The sequence below is a fragment of the Meles meles genome, chromosome 9 (genome assembly GCF_922984935.1).
Source record: "Meles meles chromosome 9, mMelMel3.1 paternal haplotype, whole genome shotgun sequence".
NCBI classification, from domain to species: domain Eukaryota; kingdom Metazoa; phylum Chordata; class Mammalia; order Carnivora; family Mustelidae; genus Meles; species Meles meles.
Genome location: NC_060074.1, coordinates 1,649,697 through 1,667,436, shown reverse-complemented (window position 1 = coordinate 1,667,436; position 17,740 = coordinate 1,649,697). Strand labels below are relative to the sequence as shown.

Genomic DNA, 17,740 nt, shown 5'->3' with positions numbered 1-17,740 from the left:
CTGGGTCAGAGTGGACCCAGATGTAACACAGGAATGAATCATCACTTTAATTGTCATTTGGGGAAAAATACACACTTGCACACATACAATCTAGAAAAGAAAGAGAATTCCCATTCTGGAGAGGAGTAGTAAGAAAAAACTTGCTTTTCCTCAGAGTACATGAACAGAGATGATCTCATGTGTTTCACAGTAAAATTAGACTTTTCAGAATACATTTATTTTTCTCATTCACAGATAATGGAAGTAATGAAAGAAAAATATGGCTGGCTGTGTGTGACGAGTGACAGACTTATTGTTCAGCTCATAGGACTGCTGGTACACTTTTCATGCAGGAAAACCGGGGTCACCTCCCTTTCTTTAACAACACGCTCACTTTATCAGTCACGAATACTGTCTAAAGACTTTGAGGGAACTTTATCCCTCAGCTATTTCCCTCCAAACCAGGGATATGGTTTTCCTGATCAACCCATCCCTCTATCTGCCTTGGCTTCCCTCTCTCTTCTTTCTCAGGATATAAAAATACTCAAATCTTGACTGTTCCTGAAAACAAAACAAAACAACCAAAAATGTCTTCCTCCTCTAACCTCACATCTCTTACTCTTTCCCTCAAGGCTAACTTCCTTGGAAGAGGTACTAACTCTTACCAATTGAAACTTTGCTCTTTTTGTGCCAAATGCCACTAAAACTGCTTTTACCAATATCACTGATGATCTCATTTCCCAGCTGCCATACCTGGGGCCCTTTGAAGCGACCTGTCCTAATTCGCCTTTCTGTGGATTTGTACCCCATCACCACTCTCTACTTGAAACTCTGTCAGGTAAAAGGGAAGCAAACATGGCGCACGATGTCACCAGGTCCCATCATCCTGATTCAAGACATACCTGATGTTTTTCATTATGACATAAATGGCACATTTTAATAGAGTTTTTAAAAAATTATGTGGGATAATAAAAAAGAATTTTCTGCTTAGCAAATTACATGAGGTCTTGGGATGTTGTTCTCACTGATGGGCTTGGGAAGGCCACATTTAGAAGGTGGTGGCATCAACAGTCCCAGTGACAGTCTGGAGCCGGGCGAGGTGACGGGAGTGACAGTAATGGAGGAACTATTTAGACAGGAAGGTGAGTCACCACTACTACGCCAGAAAGAAGGTGAGCATCTCTGAAACCCATGTTGCTCATGACCATAACTTTTGTGCAGCAGCTGTAACGGAATGACAGAGAAATACACTGAGGAGAAGAGAAAAGACATGGAGGAAAAAGGAAAAAAATATATGTGAAAATTTATTGGTGAAATGATATTATGTGAAAAGAATAATTTCAGAATAATTTCACTAAAATTTAAAAAATCATTTGAGTATTTTCCTATTGCAAGGCTCCTTAGAATCCAGAATGTTTAACTGACCATTTTTCACTGAAATATTACATTTTTAGATATTGAAATAAAATGTTGCATCATTAGGACTTAAGAGGAAGACGATCAACAGTGAAGCTTGAGTTATTTCAATGAGAGCTTCTGGGTAACGACATGGGAAAGGGAATCATAATAATAAGAAAAAACAGTCATTAAAGTTGGAGTAAAGTCTAATAAAAAGTAATGACTTTGTAGAAAAAGGGTTACAACAATCATTTTAGATTTAATCCTCAAAACATTTTTTGAGATATTCTTATTAGTAATGTCACATCATTATAATAAAGATATAGGAATCAAAGCCCATAGATTCTGTGATTTTTTCCTCTATGAGGTAAGAAGCAGAGACTAAATTTAAAATAATATGACTCCAATCATCACCTTTCTGTAGGCTGTGATTTCTAAATGGTAAGACTTCTCAGGGATGGGCAGAGGGGTTGTCAAGCATCTCAAATAAATGAGATAATAAGTGACTCAAGAATCAGTAAGCGGTACACTATTCTGGGTCCGCACGTCAGTTTCTGGATGACTTGCGTAAGTTATTACATTACAGTGCGGAAAGCTGCTGTCAACAGCTGAGACGGTAAGAGCTGAGCCATCGGAGTGGTCCGTTAAATCAAGTCAAAATGACAGCCTTTATTTACTCCCTGCTATGGTAAAAGCAAGAGGCCAGAAAGAAGGTACTGGTTTCATCAATGTCCCTTTTTCCCCCAGAAAATGGCACTGGGTGAAGGTTAGAAGTATCAGTGCAGGAGCAAGGCACTGTGTCTGCTGAGGGGAGGGGACCAGTCGGGGGAGGGAGAGGAGAAAGGGCAAGGGACAGAAAAGCACTGACCACTGAATCAGAGTGGAGAAAGGAGTGAGTCTTCAAGGCCCTCATAAGATGACCTTGACAGAGGCATTTTAAAAAGGTCGTGGCCAAGGGCCTCCAAAAAGGAGGTCTCCAAATATAGGCACCAGGGCTAGGGGTGCAGACACGTTATGTGGAGAGCACAGCTGGCTGAGGGTCAAGGGTTGAGTCCCGGACTGCAACTCCTCCATGGCAGGCTCTGTACCTGGTATGGGGAGGGCATTTCTCCGGCTCGCCAGGTGAAGCTTCTGGAATTGGCCTGGAGCGGGACTTCTCAACCACAGGTCACACTTCAGAGATTTTTAACACTAATAGGATTTTGAGGCAGCCAACACAAATATGGCTTTTGATAACCTCACAGTGAAAGGTTGGAACCAAAGTGATAGGAGAACCCACAAATCTGAAGGAAGTTTCTAAGCTGAGTCACGTCTTCACACAGTTCTCAAAGCTGAGGGGAGAATAAGGCAATGCTAAGTGAGAGATTTAAGTTGAGGGAAGGGTTCCATGTGGAAGCAAAATCTCTGATGGTCTGAGTTGTGTAACTGACCGCTCTATTAATATGCATATACAGGCATATAATTACTGTCTCCCCCATTGCCCTCTGCAGGGATCTGTATGGAGATATGTACACATGTACGCATGCATATATCTAATTTCAAACTCTGTTCTATAGTCTACGCAGTTTACTGTATAATTCTGTGATTGGGGGCCATCTCTTACTTACTTTTAAGTGAGAACTGTAAGCTCCTTGTGCACAAAATTTTTCTAAACTTTATCGAAAAGAAATATTTTCTAAAAGCTCTAACACATCAAAATACTAGACATATAATAAACTGACACGTTATATTTATTGCCTAATTTATACTACAGGAACTTTTAAACTTAATCTCTAAATTGGTAAGAATGTTTATAGTGAGTGAAACACCATATGACACTAAGTGGCATTAACTGTCCTTGGTACCATCTGGTTTATAACATAAATGAAAGTGCTCTGTGTTACTCTATGACTTGTATTAGCCAAAAAAATCTTATCCAGATGCCTCAAATCAAACTGCAGGCTAAAATAACCAACTTCTAAGTGCTCTAGTATTTTAGGACAGTGCTAATACTATGCTTCTACTTACTCTGGGAACATGGACTTATACAGATGAGGAATGTATGTAACATGAAAATAATCAAGTTTTTAACTACTCCAGAATGGTGGAGCTCGGGTATCTACAGAGAGCTGTAGCCGATTTGGTCAACGGACACGTGTTGCTCAGGTCACACAGATCTCTGATACACTGAATGGGCTGCTTGCAGGTAATGTTAAGACATTGCACATTAAAATCTGGAGCTTTTCTTGAGAAGTTACAAAATCTAGAAAGTGGGTCCACAGACTTGCATGCGAATGACCGACAGTAACTGCTGTGCCTTTTCCGCTGGGGATGGGCTCTCCCGCAATCCCCACCGCCACACAGGATTACGTACTTACGTCTCAGCCTGGGCTCTACTGATGTCTGAGTTCGTGATTCCTAACTGAGAAATGATTCAAATCAAGGAATTAAATATCACATCTGTTAAGCATTTCGAGTGGTGTTTCTAAATTTAGGGGGTCAGGAGCTAGTCTTTTTAAACTTTTTAAACTGTCATTTTTGATTGGTTGAGGATATTTATTTTTTTAAGAAATTAAATCCATAGTTTAGATGAAGACAGCTTGATATTTTTGTGTCTTCTGTCAACATTTTAACAGATGGCCAAAAACCAAAATTTTTGGACTCTCCTACAGAAATTCACGGCACCACTGTTTGGTCCTTTAGGCTCATACTTTCAAGTCCTTTAGTCTTTATGACGGTGCACAAGATCTGATCCCATTCTCAGGGATATTACACGTTACTTACACAGACATGGTAAGGTTCTTAAGGCCTGTTAGTAATGAGTGCCCAGGGGCACCTGGGGGGCTCAGTCGGTAAGCATCCAACTCTGAATTTCAGCTCAGGTCATGCTCTCAGGGTTGTGAGACTGAACCCTGTTTCAGGCTCTGTGCAGGCCGTGGAGCCTGCTTGGGATTCTCTCTCTCCCTCTGCCCCTCCTCTCTTCCTCTCTCTTAAAAAAAAAAAAAAATGAGCACCCATATTTGCAGTTCATGCTCATTGTTGTAGTTTTGTAGCTGGATCTTTGAGGAAGTGGTGGCTTGGGACATTCAGGCCCAAGTGAATACTTCAACCTCATTCTTGTCTAAATAGAACAGCGATGATGAAGTGTGGTAAAAGGGTCTGAATTCTCAGTGAAGGTCAAGTACATTTAAACAACAATAAAAAAATTGCATTACACAGTTCTTTGGCAATACCTAAGAAATAGTAGAATGATAACAAAATTTTATTTTATGCTGTTAATTCTTTTGCTAATATAAATACCCAAATATGGTTTTAAAATGTAAAACGAACAACTTTAAGATTAAAATATGATTTATCATTATTAAAATAACTCTACTTAGACTTTAATTTAGAAAGTAAATTATTTAATTATTTAAATTTGTATGTGAAATATGATGTCTACACTTCTCTAGTTGAGTAACTGGTAGACTGTAAAGATTATAAATGAAGCTACAGAAGAGAAAATACAACAGTGATGCCAAATATTCTGGCAAATTTCTATGCTGCCATGCTGATTCACACTCTCAAAGTTCACTGTTGTACTTCTGACATCACTTTTTAAGTAAGTTTTAAAAGTACCAACTTCCAGAGTGTAGGATTTATAGCATCACTAAATGTACTTTTTCAGATTTCTAGATTCACAGTTTGGTGATATTGGTCTCTTACTTGTAAGACCTATTATCTTATTTGTTCTTTCAAGAAGGCTACAAGTTGAGTGGCTAGGATTGTCTGCAGATCCCAGAGAGGAAAACTGCGACACGAAGTTAAATGATTTGATCAGGTACTCGTGGTCAGAATTGGAACAGAATGTATTTTTCTTTCCATTAGTTAAGAGTTTACTTCTTTAGGATCATCTTTTTTGCAAGTAACAATTATGAAAATGAAGCCGTGCACCAGTAATCATTTTTTGTGGGCAGCAAACGTTCTTGAATCAATGTCAGGCTTAAAATTTATGCCTTTGTTTAAAGATTCACATTGGGCTCGTTGTGTAACTGAGAGTTTTCACAATCTGCTCCTGTCCATGGTGACTTTAGTAACAGTCGAGCAAACACTAGAAGAAGATAAACAGGCACTTTTGTTTACCCACAAGGAAATACACACTTTAGGTTATAATTGTCCTATCAAGTCTAATCAGTGGCCACGCAGTTGATTATGTAAAGGTAGAATTTTATCCAGTAAGAAACACTTGGTTTAATTGAAATGGAGACATTTATTTTACTCAGCAATAGAAAGTCCAGTACTTCTAAGGACTACAATTTTATTCATTTAACTTTCTGGCAATCGTCTGATTTGGTTAAAAGCATCTATAGCCAGAAAAGTAAAATGTAAGCATCCAGACACAAGAATCATGAGGAACAATGTGATTTAACTTGCTATGCCCACATCTTATAATGGAACAATCTTCTGGGGGCATTCATGAGGCTAGGAGGGCAGAATAAACCCTTTTTTTCTGATATAAATACAGGCGGTACTGCCATGTGAATGTAATAAATGGAAATCAGATTGTTCCTAGATAATTAGTACCAAATGGTGGAAACCCAACCTCTAATCTATTGCCAAACCACTAAAACACAGCAAAGAGCAAACAGCACAGTCAAGTAACGGAAATTTCTCAGGGTATTTAAATGACTGTATAAAATAAGGACGTGATTTCTAAAACCAGTGAAAAGATCTCCACAACTTCAGAGTGACACAGAGGTATGTAATATGGGTGCTATCAAAGGCTATTTCATTTGCCTTAGAAAAGGAGCCCATGATTGAACAGAGTGGAATTTAGGAAACATGTAAGCATTCTGTTTGTTAAGAACAAATTAAAAGCCAGTCTGTCAATAATCCACGAGAAAATTGAAAGTAGGCGTGGCCCTCCATTCATCATGCATACGAGGAACTGGTTTTAAGTAAAAATGAATTTGGGTATCTACTGAACACATACATTGATTTGTAGTTAGAAATGTCTTTTAATACTGAGCAAGAAATAATCTCTATTTTGTTTCCCTTAGCTAGAACTAAACTACTCTAGAACCTCACACTGGTTTATTAACTAAATCAATAAACGATCGCCTAAATGGTAACAGAAAGAGAGCAAACTTTTTTCACTCATGTGCTCTCATCAGGAGCCCAGACCTCCTGCTTCAATTCCAGATTTGCATGTCCAACCACCGAATAAGCATCTCCAGCGGGCTGTGCAGTAGGCAGAGCTAAAGTGAGCCAAAGTGAAATATGACACCTTCGTCCTGCACCTTCCCTAACGCATGTCTATTTTGAAAAATGGCATCACTAAGCTGATGCTTAGGATAAAACCCTAAGGGACAATTCTGACCCCTCTTTTACTCTACAGCCCAACCAATCCATCAGTAAATCCTGCAAGCTCCGCTTCCAGAATGTATCAAGTTAGGGGCATCTGGGTGCTCAGTCCGTTAAGCATCTGCCTTCAGCTCAGGCCATGTACCCAGGGTTCTGGGATGGAGCCCCACACCTAGCTGGGTGCTCAGCCCGGAGTCTGCTTCTCCCTCTTCCTCTCCGTTTGCCCCTCCCCCCACTCATGCTCCCTCCCTCCCTCTCAGATAAATAAAGTGTTTTGTTTTGTTTTTTAAAAAGGGATAAAGTTACATGCACCACCTGAAATGACAGAATTCTAGACCGATTTACTCTTCTTCCTCTCCTAAATTACTGAAATAGTCTCCTAGACAGGCTTTCAGGCCTCATTTGACCTCTTTACAGACCACGGTACAGACGTCAGCCAGATGATCCCTGAGTCCCCTGTTTAAAACCTACCAGTAATTTCTCAGTCAAGAAAAAAAGAAAAAAAATAACAAAAAAACTCTACAGGGCCCTATAAAATCTAGTCCCCGATTCTCTCTCCAATGTCCTCTCCAACTCTTTTTGGCCCTTGGTCACTGTGCTCCAGGCACAAAGGTCTTGTCACTGTTTCCAGCCCTTTGCATTAAACAACTGCAGGTCTCAGTTCAGACGCTGCCTTCACAGAAAGGGCTTCCATGATCACCGTCTCTAGGTCCCCAGCCATTCGCTCCTATTCTGGTGTATTTTTTTTTGTTCCTACCATATATCAAATCTGAATTTTTAAACTTAGTTATTCATTTACCAATGGGTTGATTACCCATCTCCCTCTCTGTTCCCTATAACAGCTGAAATTCATAGGCTGCTCAAGCCCAACATCCTAGACATACGACTGCATTTGACATTCAATAAATATTTTACGTGCTGCCATAATAGATCACAACTGTATCTAATGCATGCAATGGGCAAATGTGAGAAAACAAAAATCAAAGTGATATGCACTGTAATACATAAGACATGTCACTAAGATACTATTCCAGAAAAGAAGTGATTACTTAGTAGAACTAGAAAAAATAAAAACAAAACTACAATTTACACAGTGAAACCCTGAAAGGACTTTTTAGAATTTCTTAAGAATTTCATTATAAGTTTGAACCAAGTGTGCCTGGGTGGCTCAGTGGGTTAAGCCGCTGCCTTCGTCTCAGGTCATGATCCCAGAGTCCTGGGACTGAGCTCCACATGGGGCTCCCTGCTCTGCCGGGAGCCTGCTTCTCCCTCTCCCTCTGGCTGCCACTCCCCCTACTTGTGCTCTCTCTCTCTCTGTCAAATAAATACTTAAAATCTTAAAAAAAAAAGTTTGAACCAAAATTACTTTGTTTGCATCCTCAAAACAAATCAGAATGACCAATTCATAATGATGTATATAACACAAGTGTGGATGGCCGGCCGCCGTCTAAGAAACGGCACCTTTCCACAGGGTGCCTTTGGGGAGTGCAGAGAAATGTATCTATGTTCTCTGTGGTGACTCAGCCTCATTCAAAGATTCTCAGTCTGGAACATTCTACTCAACAGAGCCCCATATTCTTCATTTTTTACTTTATATAGAATAAAAGATCAACATCTCTAAAACTGTAATTTCCCAGGAGAAGATCTGATTCCTCTGAACCATTGTTCTGTGCTACAGAAATTCAACTACGACTTTGGATCTCTCGCTAGGAAAAATGGCTTGCGATCTTTTAGTTATCTAATCAAAAATGTTTCTTATCTTTCTGATGCTTCCCATAATTGACTTTATCTGCTATTTCATCACACATTGATAAGAACAGCATCCAAACCAGTGATTTTGAATTATTTTCATTTTCTACATTACTTTTTATTTCACAATCCGTCCACAATTCCATTCCAACTTTTGTTTTCTTCTCTCCCTCTTCCCAAAGAGACTATTTTAAAGCTAATCTTTAATTTAGCTTTTAAAGCTAAATCTTTTCTTTTACTTTGACTAACACTTGATGTGGACTATATTGTGTTTGACTAGCAAATCCAGACATTTTAGGAAACTGTTGTTTTATGTGCTTATTTTTATGTTAAGTCATAATTAGTGTTACGTCATTTACAGAGAACCATTTCTGAGTTAGACTGTTGTATATGGCAGAAGGGTTACTTCCGTGTGACGTCGGAAAATTTGGCTTCCAGTAGGATCCACACTCCTCTTGGGCTGGTCACGGGAGAAGAGTCATCTGTCTTGGGGCTTCCTCTCACCACAGCACCCTGAAAGCTCGGGGAAAACCTGATGCCAAATTAATTTTCCATACCAAACCCACCTATATCGTAACTTTGATTTGCACAATGGGATTCATAATTCACTTCAGTACTTCCGTAATTCATGCATTAGTTGTTGCCTCTAATCCCTTAAACAAAGGCTAGTTTGGGAGCATTCTGTCCTTCAGTCCTCTGACAGCGAAGGAAACCAGCAAGGAAAGGAAAGCGGTGGAGTCTCATTGCCAGGTACCAGCCCAGTAGGCATCACTTGCACATTAACTGCGCTACACATGGGGGCACTCTGTGAAGCGCTTTGTGTCCTGGCTCTGTCCTGTAACACTGGCGGCCAAATTTCCTAAGAAAGGTTCTAACTTAACAGAAATTTGCTTCACTATAGACCCACTGCAAGCTATTAAACAAGTTACCTATACTTTAAATTTATATTTTAATTATTTACAATTTTCACTGCTTTCTAAATTCAAGTTTAATAGTTTGAATCATTAACAAACCTTCAACAGAGTGGGTATTTGTAAGCATGGCAATGTTTCATACTAAGTAAGATTCATAGTAAGATCATACTAAGTAAGATTCAGTTCATTTTTAGTATCAGAAAATTGGGAGATAATTTTAAGAAATGTGAAGTAAATAGAGCACTAAATGTTATATTAATGTATTCCACAGCTACATAACTGAAATCAAAAATGAAAGGCAAACACATTTGTTCATAATCTCTTCAAAAACTTTTAAAACATCAGATATCTTTTAGCAACTTAAAAATGTGAGTCTCCTTCCTTTAAAAATCAAGTAATTTAAAAAAAGATCAAGTAATTTCTATTTTTTATCTTAAAGATGTACATCATCCAGTATACCATCAACTTCAGAAATCATATAAGCTTTTAGGAACTGAAAAACCATAACACCAGTAATTTTGAGTTAAAGTAAAGAACAAATACTAAGTATTACTATGACAAAAGAATATAATTGAAAGTTGTAATTTGAGTTATTTGCATAATGATGGATGAAGCAACAAATTTTCTACACATATATATTAGGTTCAAAAAGTGGTTTAGAGAAAATGATTTCTCTTTTTTTAATTGAGCCTTTTAGCTACAGCCTCTGAAGCATTTTACTGAGACATATTCGGTAACGAGACGAGCACAATGTTTGTAATAATTATTAAATGACAACTTGTGGAGCTAATCCTTTCTAGTAACTGCCTATCTGAATAATTTTGTTGTTTTTTATGTAATGGACTCTACCAGTGAGGTTGCTGCATAATGAACATACAGACAGACTTCGCTTCATTTACATGCCAAGTGTCACGCTCACGCCCGTGATGGCCAGCTCAGCCAGAGGATCATGGGAACTGGGACAAGGGTCATCTCCTCATTCCTCCTGACCCTGGCCATTTCTGAAGCTGCCTTGGTGGCCATTTCAGATCGCCAGTGCACCTGCATAAGCCCCAACCTGACGCACCTTCTTCTGAGTTGCCCCAGTGCTGGTCCAGGGCAATGCCTCTTTCAGGAGATAAAAGAGGGGAGGACTGTTCCATCATTCATCAGCATGCCCCCAGACCCTCTGCTCTTCTAAACCTACCCTACCCCCCAACGTGGTGTCTTAGTTCTCCATCTAGAGACTGAGCTTTGGGTTTGTATCCAAAATGGTAATGGATCTTATTCCTTTACCAACACAAAGACTAGAGTAAAGCTATTATTCACATACAATAAATTTCAGAAATAACACTTTATTAAGATTGCTTAAAAACATAACTCCCTTCATTTATGTTTCTATTCCTAGTTTTTTCCCACAGGATGGTTTATAGTAAGATCTTCAGCAAGACCCAGAAGAGTTTTACTCCATTTTGGGACCAAAGTTTAAAGAAGGAGTTTGAGCTGATGCTCTGTTCCTTGTGACCAGAGAGGAAAGAAAAATATCATAATCTTGATGAGAAGCAAACAGTGTGGCAGTGAAGAGAAAAGCAAACAAACAAGAAGGATATTATGATAAACCAACCTCACTGTCCATAACAAAGGTAACATGGGAACACAAGACCCTCACTCCCAACCTCTCTTATCTGGGCCGTATCAACATCACTATCACACACCACATGCCAAGCAATGAAATGCAAAGTGCTTCAGTGAGAAAGATGGAAAGGGTGAGTTGAAAAGGAAGTTCTTTGACCCATTTCCAGGGCAACTGAGTCTGAAACTCTAAATGCAATTTCTTATAGGCACATTGTTTATGGTCATGAACTGCTGAAACATTCTAGAACTAGACAGCCACATACATATATAAATATACAACTAAGCCAAGCCACCCCTAGAGTACTGACCTTCACTGTAGATACTGGACTGTTAACAAGACTGACTTCAATTTCTTACACTGCATAGCAAGCCATCTATCTACCTATACATCTATATCTATCCATCTCTCTCTATATATAGATATGTAATTTTCATTGATTTAGTCTAGAAATTGAGCCAACATGAACTTGCAAATAAAAACTAGAAACAAAAACTCTTTTTAAACATTTGAAAATGCTATAATTGTGTTTGAGTTTATAGCATCATGGCATCATGCTGTACGTTATATAGTAAATATTTTTAAAATGCAAAATAAAATATATTGTTTACTGGAGAATATCAGTAGCAAAGATGATTCAAGAAGAAAAAAAGTTTTCTAAATATATTTTGCCAGAAAAAAATACTCTTTTCAATCCCATCTTCCTCTTCCAAAAGATTCCCTTAGCCAAAATCATGAAAGAATGGTATCATACATGGTATTGCCAAAAGGACTTTGAATCTATGATAAACCAAAAGCAAATAATGTAACTGTAAATATTTGAGTGCTGTCTGCAGAGACTACCACTCATTTTAGGGTCTGAAATTCAACCGTGTCCCTCCCAGTGGAAACCCTTGCCATACAATGCAGGGAACTGAAGTCGGTCCTATTAGCTGTCCAATGTCTATAATGAAGGTCAGTGCTCAGGGGTGTTGGCTTAGGTCATGAATCGAAGCTCAGTAAATGGTAACCAGTAAGAATGTGAGAAAGACTATGTCCCAAAGAGGAAAAGAACAAACTGGGGGATGGCTTCTTCTACAAAACAAGGGAAAGGAGCGACATGGAAAAGCAACTCTTGTCGGAGCCACGTGGGTAATTTTAATTCTGTGATTAGCATCTTTCACCTCGACCCATGTTTTAAGTTAGTGAGCCCAGAGTAGTATAGCCCTCACAGAGCTGACGGAACATCACAGATGACCCAGAGATGTTGTAGCACCCCGAAATCTCGTTTCTAAGAAGAACAGGCCCAGAGTCCATAAACTTACTGGAGATGTTGATACCTGGGTTGTTCTTAACTGGCTTTCCAAATCTTGTACTTTGTTTTTAAGTTCCATATTTTCGGTTTCTAAGTCTTGAATCTAAAAAGCAATAATTTTTGAATAACCTTCAGAAATGTATTCTTAGAAAACACTGGCTATCACATTGGCTACATTAATGAATAGGATTTCATATTATTCAAAATTTTAATGTACTCTTGTGCACAGGGGAGAAGGTTATTTGATAAAGGCTGGGAAATATCAGGAAACTGTAATCACTGGAAAGACATTTTATAAAGTTTAAGATGGGTTTTTCCACGTATGCAAATTCCATGTTGTAATACCTCATCTCTGTGTTTTTGGGTTGCACTGTGCAGCCTGTTACCCATACTCTTGGAGTATAACCGCAAGACAGTGAAACTTGCTCATGATGATTTTGAAGACAGTGGAGAAAGGGTGTAATTTAATTACAAAGGAGTCTGATCTGCGTGGGAAACCACTTACCCAGCATCTGCTGCTTCTGCTGCTCTGATCCCCATGAGAAGCATCAGGAAGTGAAGCAAAGTCACATGAGAACACTAAGTTCTTGTGGGAATTCAATATAAAATGGTTAAAACTGTGCAGGGGATCAGGAATGAAAACTTATAGGAACATAGTGAAAGCAGTTCCAGTCAGTGTGGGGGAAATTTAATGGCAGGACTTCTACATTTGTTTGATGGTATGCAAGTTTCCCTGTACTTACATCACGTAAATGTGAAACAAAGAGTTTAGTTTACTCACTCTTTTCTGCAATCCTGCAATCTGTTTTCTTGTTTCAACATCTTTTCCTCCAGATTCTAGAAATTTCCTGTATGCCAGGTCAAATGCTTGGCCGATTGTTAAAGTTATTTCTTCAGCCTTCGTAAAAATCAAAGATTGGATATGTTAGACTGCTCTTTGAATCAAGACAAACATTCACACGAGGCGCTTCAAAGGGGCAACGACTTCAGGTAGAGATGTGGTCAAGGAATCAAGTGGTCTGTGCTAAACTAATAACTCAATGCCTAGTCATGCACAAAATTTAAAAAAAAAGTTTTGGTCATTAAATGAATCGCTGTTGCAGTGGGAGCAGGAGTTCCGGCCACCTTCTCACCTACTTCATCACAGCATTTTTCCTAGCATGTTTTCCTTCTCGCCTCACAGGTTTGGGGCCTGTTACCCGAGAGCTCGGTGCCAAATGCAGTTCTCCTGGCTGCTATGCTCCTTGTTTCCTCTTCCCCAAGAGGAGGGCGGGTTAAACCTGGCAGGTAATTCGAACAAGGCTGAGTGGGTGGTGTCGTGGAAAACCTGAGGTATGCTCTCTCCAGGCGGAAAACTCGGTTCCAGTTAATGGTGGAAATGAACGATTCCAACCCAGAGTTGTCAGATTTTAAGTATGGGAGATGATGTCAGAAATCTGGATTTTTATAGAAAAGCTCCCAATTATAAGTGACATTATTGTACAACACAGTGCCTGCATTGAACAAAATACATCTGTCATGTGAATTTATTAGCCTCATAAACAACTCACAGTTTCCGGTTCGTCAATCAGAAACTGCCTCATACATCCTAAGTCCACCAGTTCGTTCCTTCCTCACTCATATCTTACCTGGTATCAGTGTCTTGCACAATGTAAACACTAAATAAAAATTTATTTAAACGTTTTATTTTAAAAGATTAGTAAAGGCATTAGTGATTTAATGCATCACAAACATGTCATGTTTAATTATAAGATTTCCAGATGACATGAAGACTGGTGGTATTATTAAATCCTGTAAACGCCGTTCTTTAATTTACTGCAAATCCGAAAGTTTTGTGACATGCTATGGACAATCTAAACTGAAAATATGCTTTTTAATAACAGATTTTTTTTAATGTTTCATGTTTTTATTTAAATTCTAGTTAGTTAGCATGTAGTATAATATTGGTTTCAGGAGTGGAATTAGTGACTCATCACTTCCACGCGACACCCAGTGCTCATCACAACAACTGCCCTCCTTCTTCCCCATCACCCTTCTGGCTCAGTCCTCGCCCACCTCCCTGTCAGCAATCCTGTTTGTTCTCTCTAGTTAGGAGTCTCTTTTATGAATAATGTGGATTTAATTAAGACATTGTCACTTTTGTAGTTCACTGTTTGGTTAGGGAAGGCTTTTAGTCATAAAATAAATATAGTTTAACACAGTTAACTAAAAAATATAAAATATATGCCTAAAATTATAGTAAGTACTATCTGTCTTACAACAAAATAGAAAATAGGGTAAAAGAGAAGCTACATTAAGGAATACTACAGAAATGAAAATGCCAGATAACCAACTAGGTGTGCTCAATGATTCAAATTGATGAAAAAGTATACATAAAGAAAATCAGTTGCATTGGTTGTTGGGATCACATATAATATTAAAACACAGTAAATGTGGTTATAACAGATTGTGCAACTGTCAATTCTTTAAAATCTCTAACTTCAGAACTTGAGGTAATGTGTTAGCAGTTGTCTTACAATAATAAGACATTTGTAAACTCTGGCTGTTTTTTCTACATTCTTAATTATGGGTTGTGTGTCCTACTAAGCCAATATGTTACCCTCAAACAATCAAGGTGTGCATTACAGAGAATTGCTTCGGTGGTAGCAAGACTGATTTATCATTAATAACACTGGACTTCAATATGATCATTTGTTTACAATAATAACCTTAAAAAAACATATTCTCTTATGAGAAGACATATCTTTCGTGATAAGACATCTTTTCTAAAACACAGCATTTCGCTCCCAGAAAACATTTTGCACATATCACCTTGCCTGATTCTCTCTCTTTTTTTTTTTTTTAAGATTTTTATTTATTTGAGAGAGAGACAGTGAGAGAGAGCATGAGAGGAGAGAAAGTCAGAGGGAGAAGCAGACTCTCCAAGGAGCAGGGAGCCCGATGCGGGACTCGATCCCAGGACTCTGGGATCACGACCTGAGCTGAAGGCAGTCGCCCAACCAACTGAGCCACCCAGGCACCCCAGACCTCGCCTGATTCTCAAAGCGAACCTGTGAGGCAGGGATTACTATCCCCCCACAATACCTATGCAGCTTCAGTTCCGTGAGTGGGGAAACTGGATTCAAGTCCAGAATACTGGACCCTACAAGCCCTCATGCTTTTTATGAATAGAATATACAGATCACATTTGTACAATCAGATGTCTTTTGTAAGTGTATATACCCATAGAAGCACCATACCATTAAAAATACAGACTATTTCTATCATCCCAGAAAATGCTCCCATGCCTTACAGTCAAATCACATTTCTTATAGGTAATCATTGCTAGAATTCCATCACCATAAATCGGTTTTGCCTGTCCTTGTATCCATAAAAATGAGCCATATCATATGTATACACACACACACACATATATATATATATACACACATATATATGTGTATATATATATGTATCTGAGTATCTGAGAAACTCCAAAAGAAGCCAGGAAAAAATTATATATATATATATAATAATATATATATAATATATATAATTATATATATATATCTATATATATCTATCTATATATATATAGATATATATATATCTATATATATAGATAGATATAGTGATCAATATATATATATTATATATATATATATATAATTATATATATATATATAATTTTTTCCTGGCTTCTTTTGGAGAAAGAATGTATATATATATATATATATATATATATATATATATATATAATTTTCTTCCTGGCTTCTTTTGGAGTTTCTCAGATGTTATATGTATCATTTGTTTTATTGCTGATTAGTGTTCTAATGAATAGACTATACAGATTATATATATATATATATTTGCTTATTAAGGAACACTTGCATTGTTTTCAATTCTTAGTTATAAATCAAACTGTTACAAACATTCTTCTAAAATATTTTTATGGACATGTTTTCAAAAATCTGGATGAACATCCATGGAAATGCTAAATCATAGAATAGCTCTATTTTAACACTACAAGAAACTGCCAAACTGTTTTGCAAAGGAATTGTACCATTTTTACATTCCCACCAAAAGTAAGAAAGTTCTAGTTGCTCCTCATTCTCACCAAAATCATATATTGACAGTCTTTTTCATGGGTCACCCCACCTGAATGAATGATAATATCTCAATGCGTTTTTAATTTGCATTTCCCTATTGAATAATTAAATTAGCCCAGTTCCATGGATGATCTAAGCTTACTTCCCCACAATCATTTAATGAAATATAAAGAGCAAGAAATATTTGTTCAATTCAAAAAAAATTATTTCAAAAACTTATTACATGGCAAACATGAAATATAACAAGAATATATAATAAATAGCTTACAAATAAATAAAGCTTGTGAAAAGACTGGGTCTAATGATTCTTCCAGTAATAACAGTATATGATTCTTTTGACACATGAACTCTTTTTTACAGTCAGTTCACAAGAGAGAAGTTTTAGGTTTTGCTTTATCTACATCTCACTTCACATAATTAAAGAAAAATATGCCAGAAGCTTTTCTCTCTTTTGGGGCAACTCTTTAAATTTTATCAAGTATAGAGGCTGCTGAGTGATGCAGTCAGTTAAGCCTCGGACGGTGATTTTGGCTCAGGTGATGATCTCAGGGTCATGAGGTCAAGCCCTGCACTGGGCTGTTTGCTCAGCACAGAGTCTGCCTGAGAATCTCTCTCTCTCTGCCCCTCCCCACGTGTGCTCTCTCTCTCTCTGTCTCTCTCTCTAATAAATCAATAAGTCTTTTAAAAAATATATCAAGTGTAACATCCAGTGAATAAAGTATATTATATTAATATTTGGAAAAAATTGGAAAAATGATGGCTAAGCAGTTTGATGGTGATTGCTTATATTAAATAAGATCATACCATCATGAATATCCATATTCCAATTTTACTTTTTAAACTTAATGAGATGACTACTGTAGTTGTATAAATATTAAATCTTAACACATGATACTAATAAAGGGAGTTCTAGCTTTACAGCATACTAGGATAGGCCCTCATCTAAATTTCAGACAAGCTCTTGGAAATCCGCAGAAGTACTGAATATATAAAATACAACGAATGAGCACGGGGACTCTGGAGCAGTCACAGTCATCAGAGTAATAGAACACGATGGAAGTATGTGAATGGGACTCCAGGGTCTTGCTCTGGGTTCTGATTCTGTCGCTGGCTTTCTGACTTTGAGGAAGGCACTCATCTCTCTGGCCTGATTTACTACGATAAGATCAAAGGGTTGGACCAAATGGCCAGTGTATTTTTCAGGTGATTTTCAGACTGATACAATACAGAGTGATCATGGGTACCCTTCATCCACTTCCTCCAATGGTAACATACTATAAAAACTCTTGTAGAAATCACACAACTAATACTGATATTAATAATACCAAGACACAGAATAATGCCATCACCACAAAACTGCTTTTATAGCCACGCCCTTGTCCAG

At 37.9% G+C, this 17,740-nt stretch overlaps 1 protein-coding gene across 11 annotated transcripts in view; it reads right to left on the bottom strand.

Annotated features, from left to right (window-relative positions):
* The window catches only part of GULP1 (GULP PTB domain containing engulfment adaptor 1), a 260,500-nt gene that overhangs the window by 12,338 nt on the left and 230,422 nt on the right, over positions 1 to 17,740 (bottom strand). For 7 of the 11 annotated variants that reach the window (XM_046018774.1, XM_046018769.1, XM_046018776.1 and 4 more), the window contains 3 exons: positions 13,050 to 13,166; positions 12,279 to 12,371; positions 979 to 1,203 (listed from right to left, as the gene is read on the bottom strand). In XM_046018774.1, coding sequence (XP_045874730.1) covers positions 979 to 1,203; positions 12,279 to 12,371; positions 13,050 to 13,166 — 435 coding nt within the window. The remainder of the gene's footprint in view (positions 1 to 978; positions 1,204 to 12,278; positions 12,372 to 13,049; positions 13,167 to 17,740) is intronic. The other 4 variants (XM_046018779.1, XM_046018777.1, XM_046018773.1 and 1 more) reach the window with 3 other exon arrangements.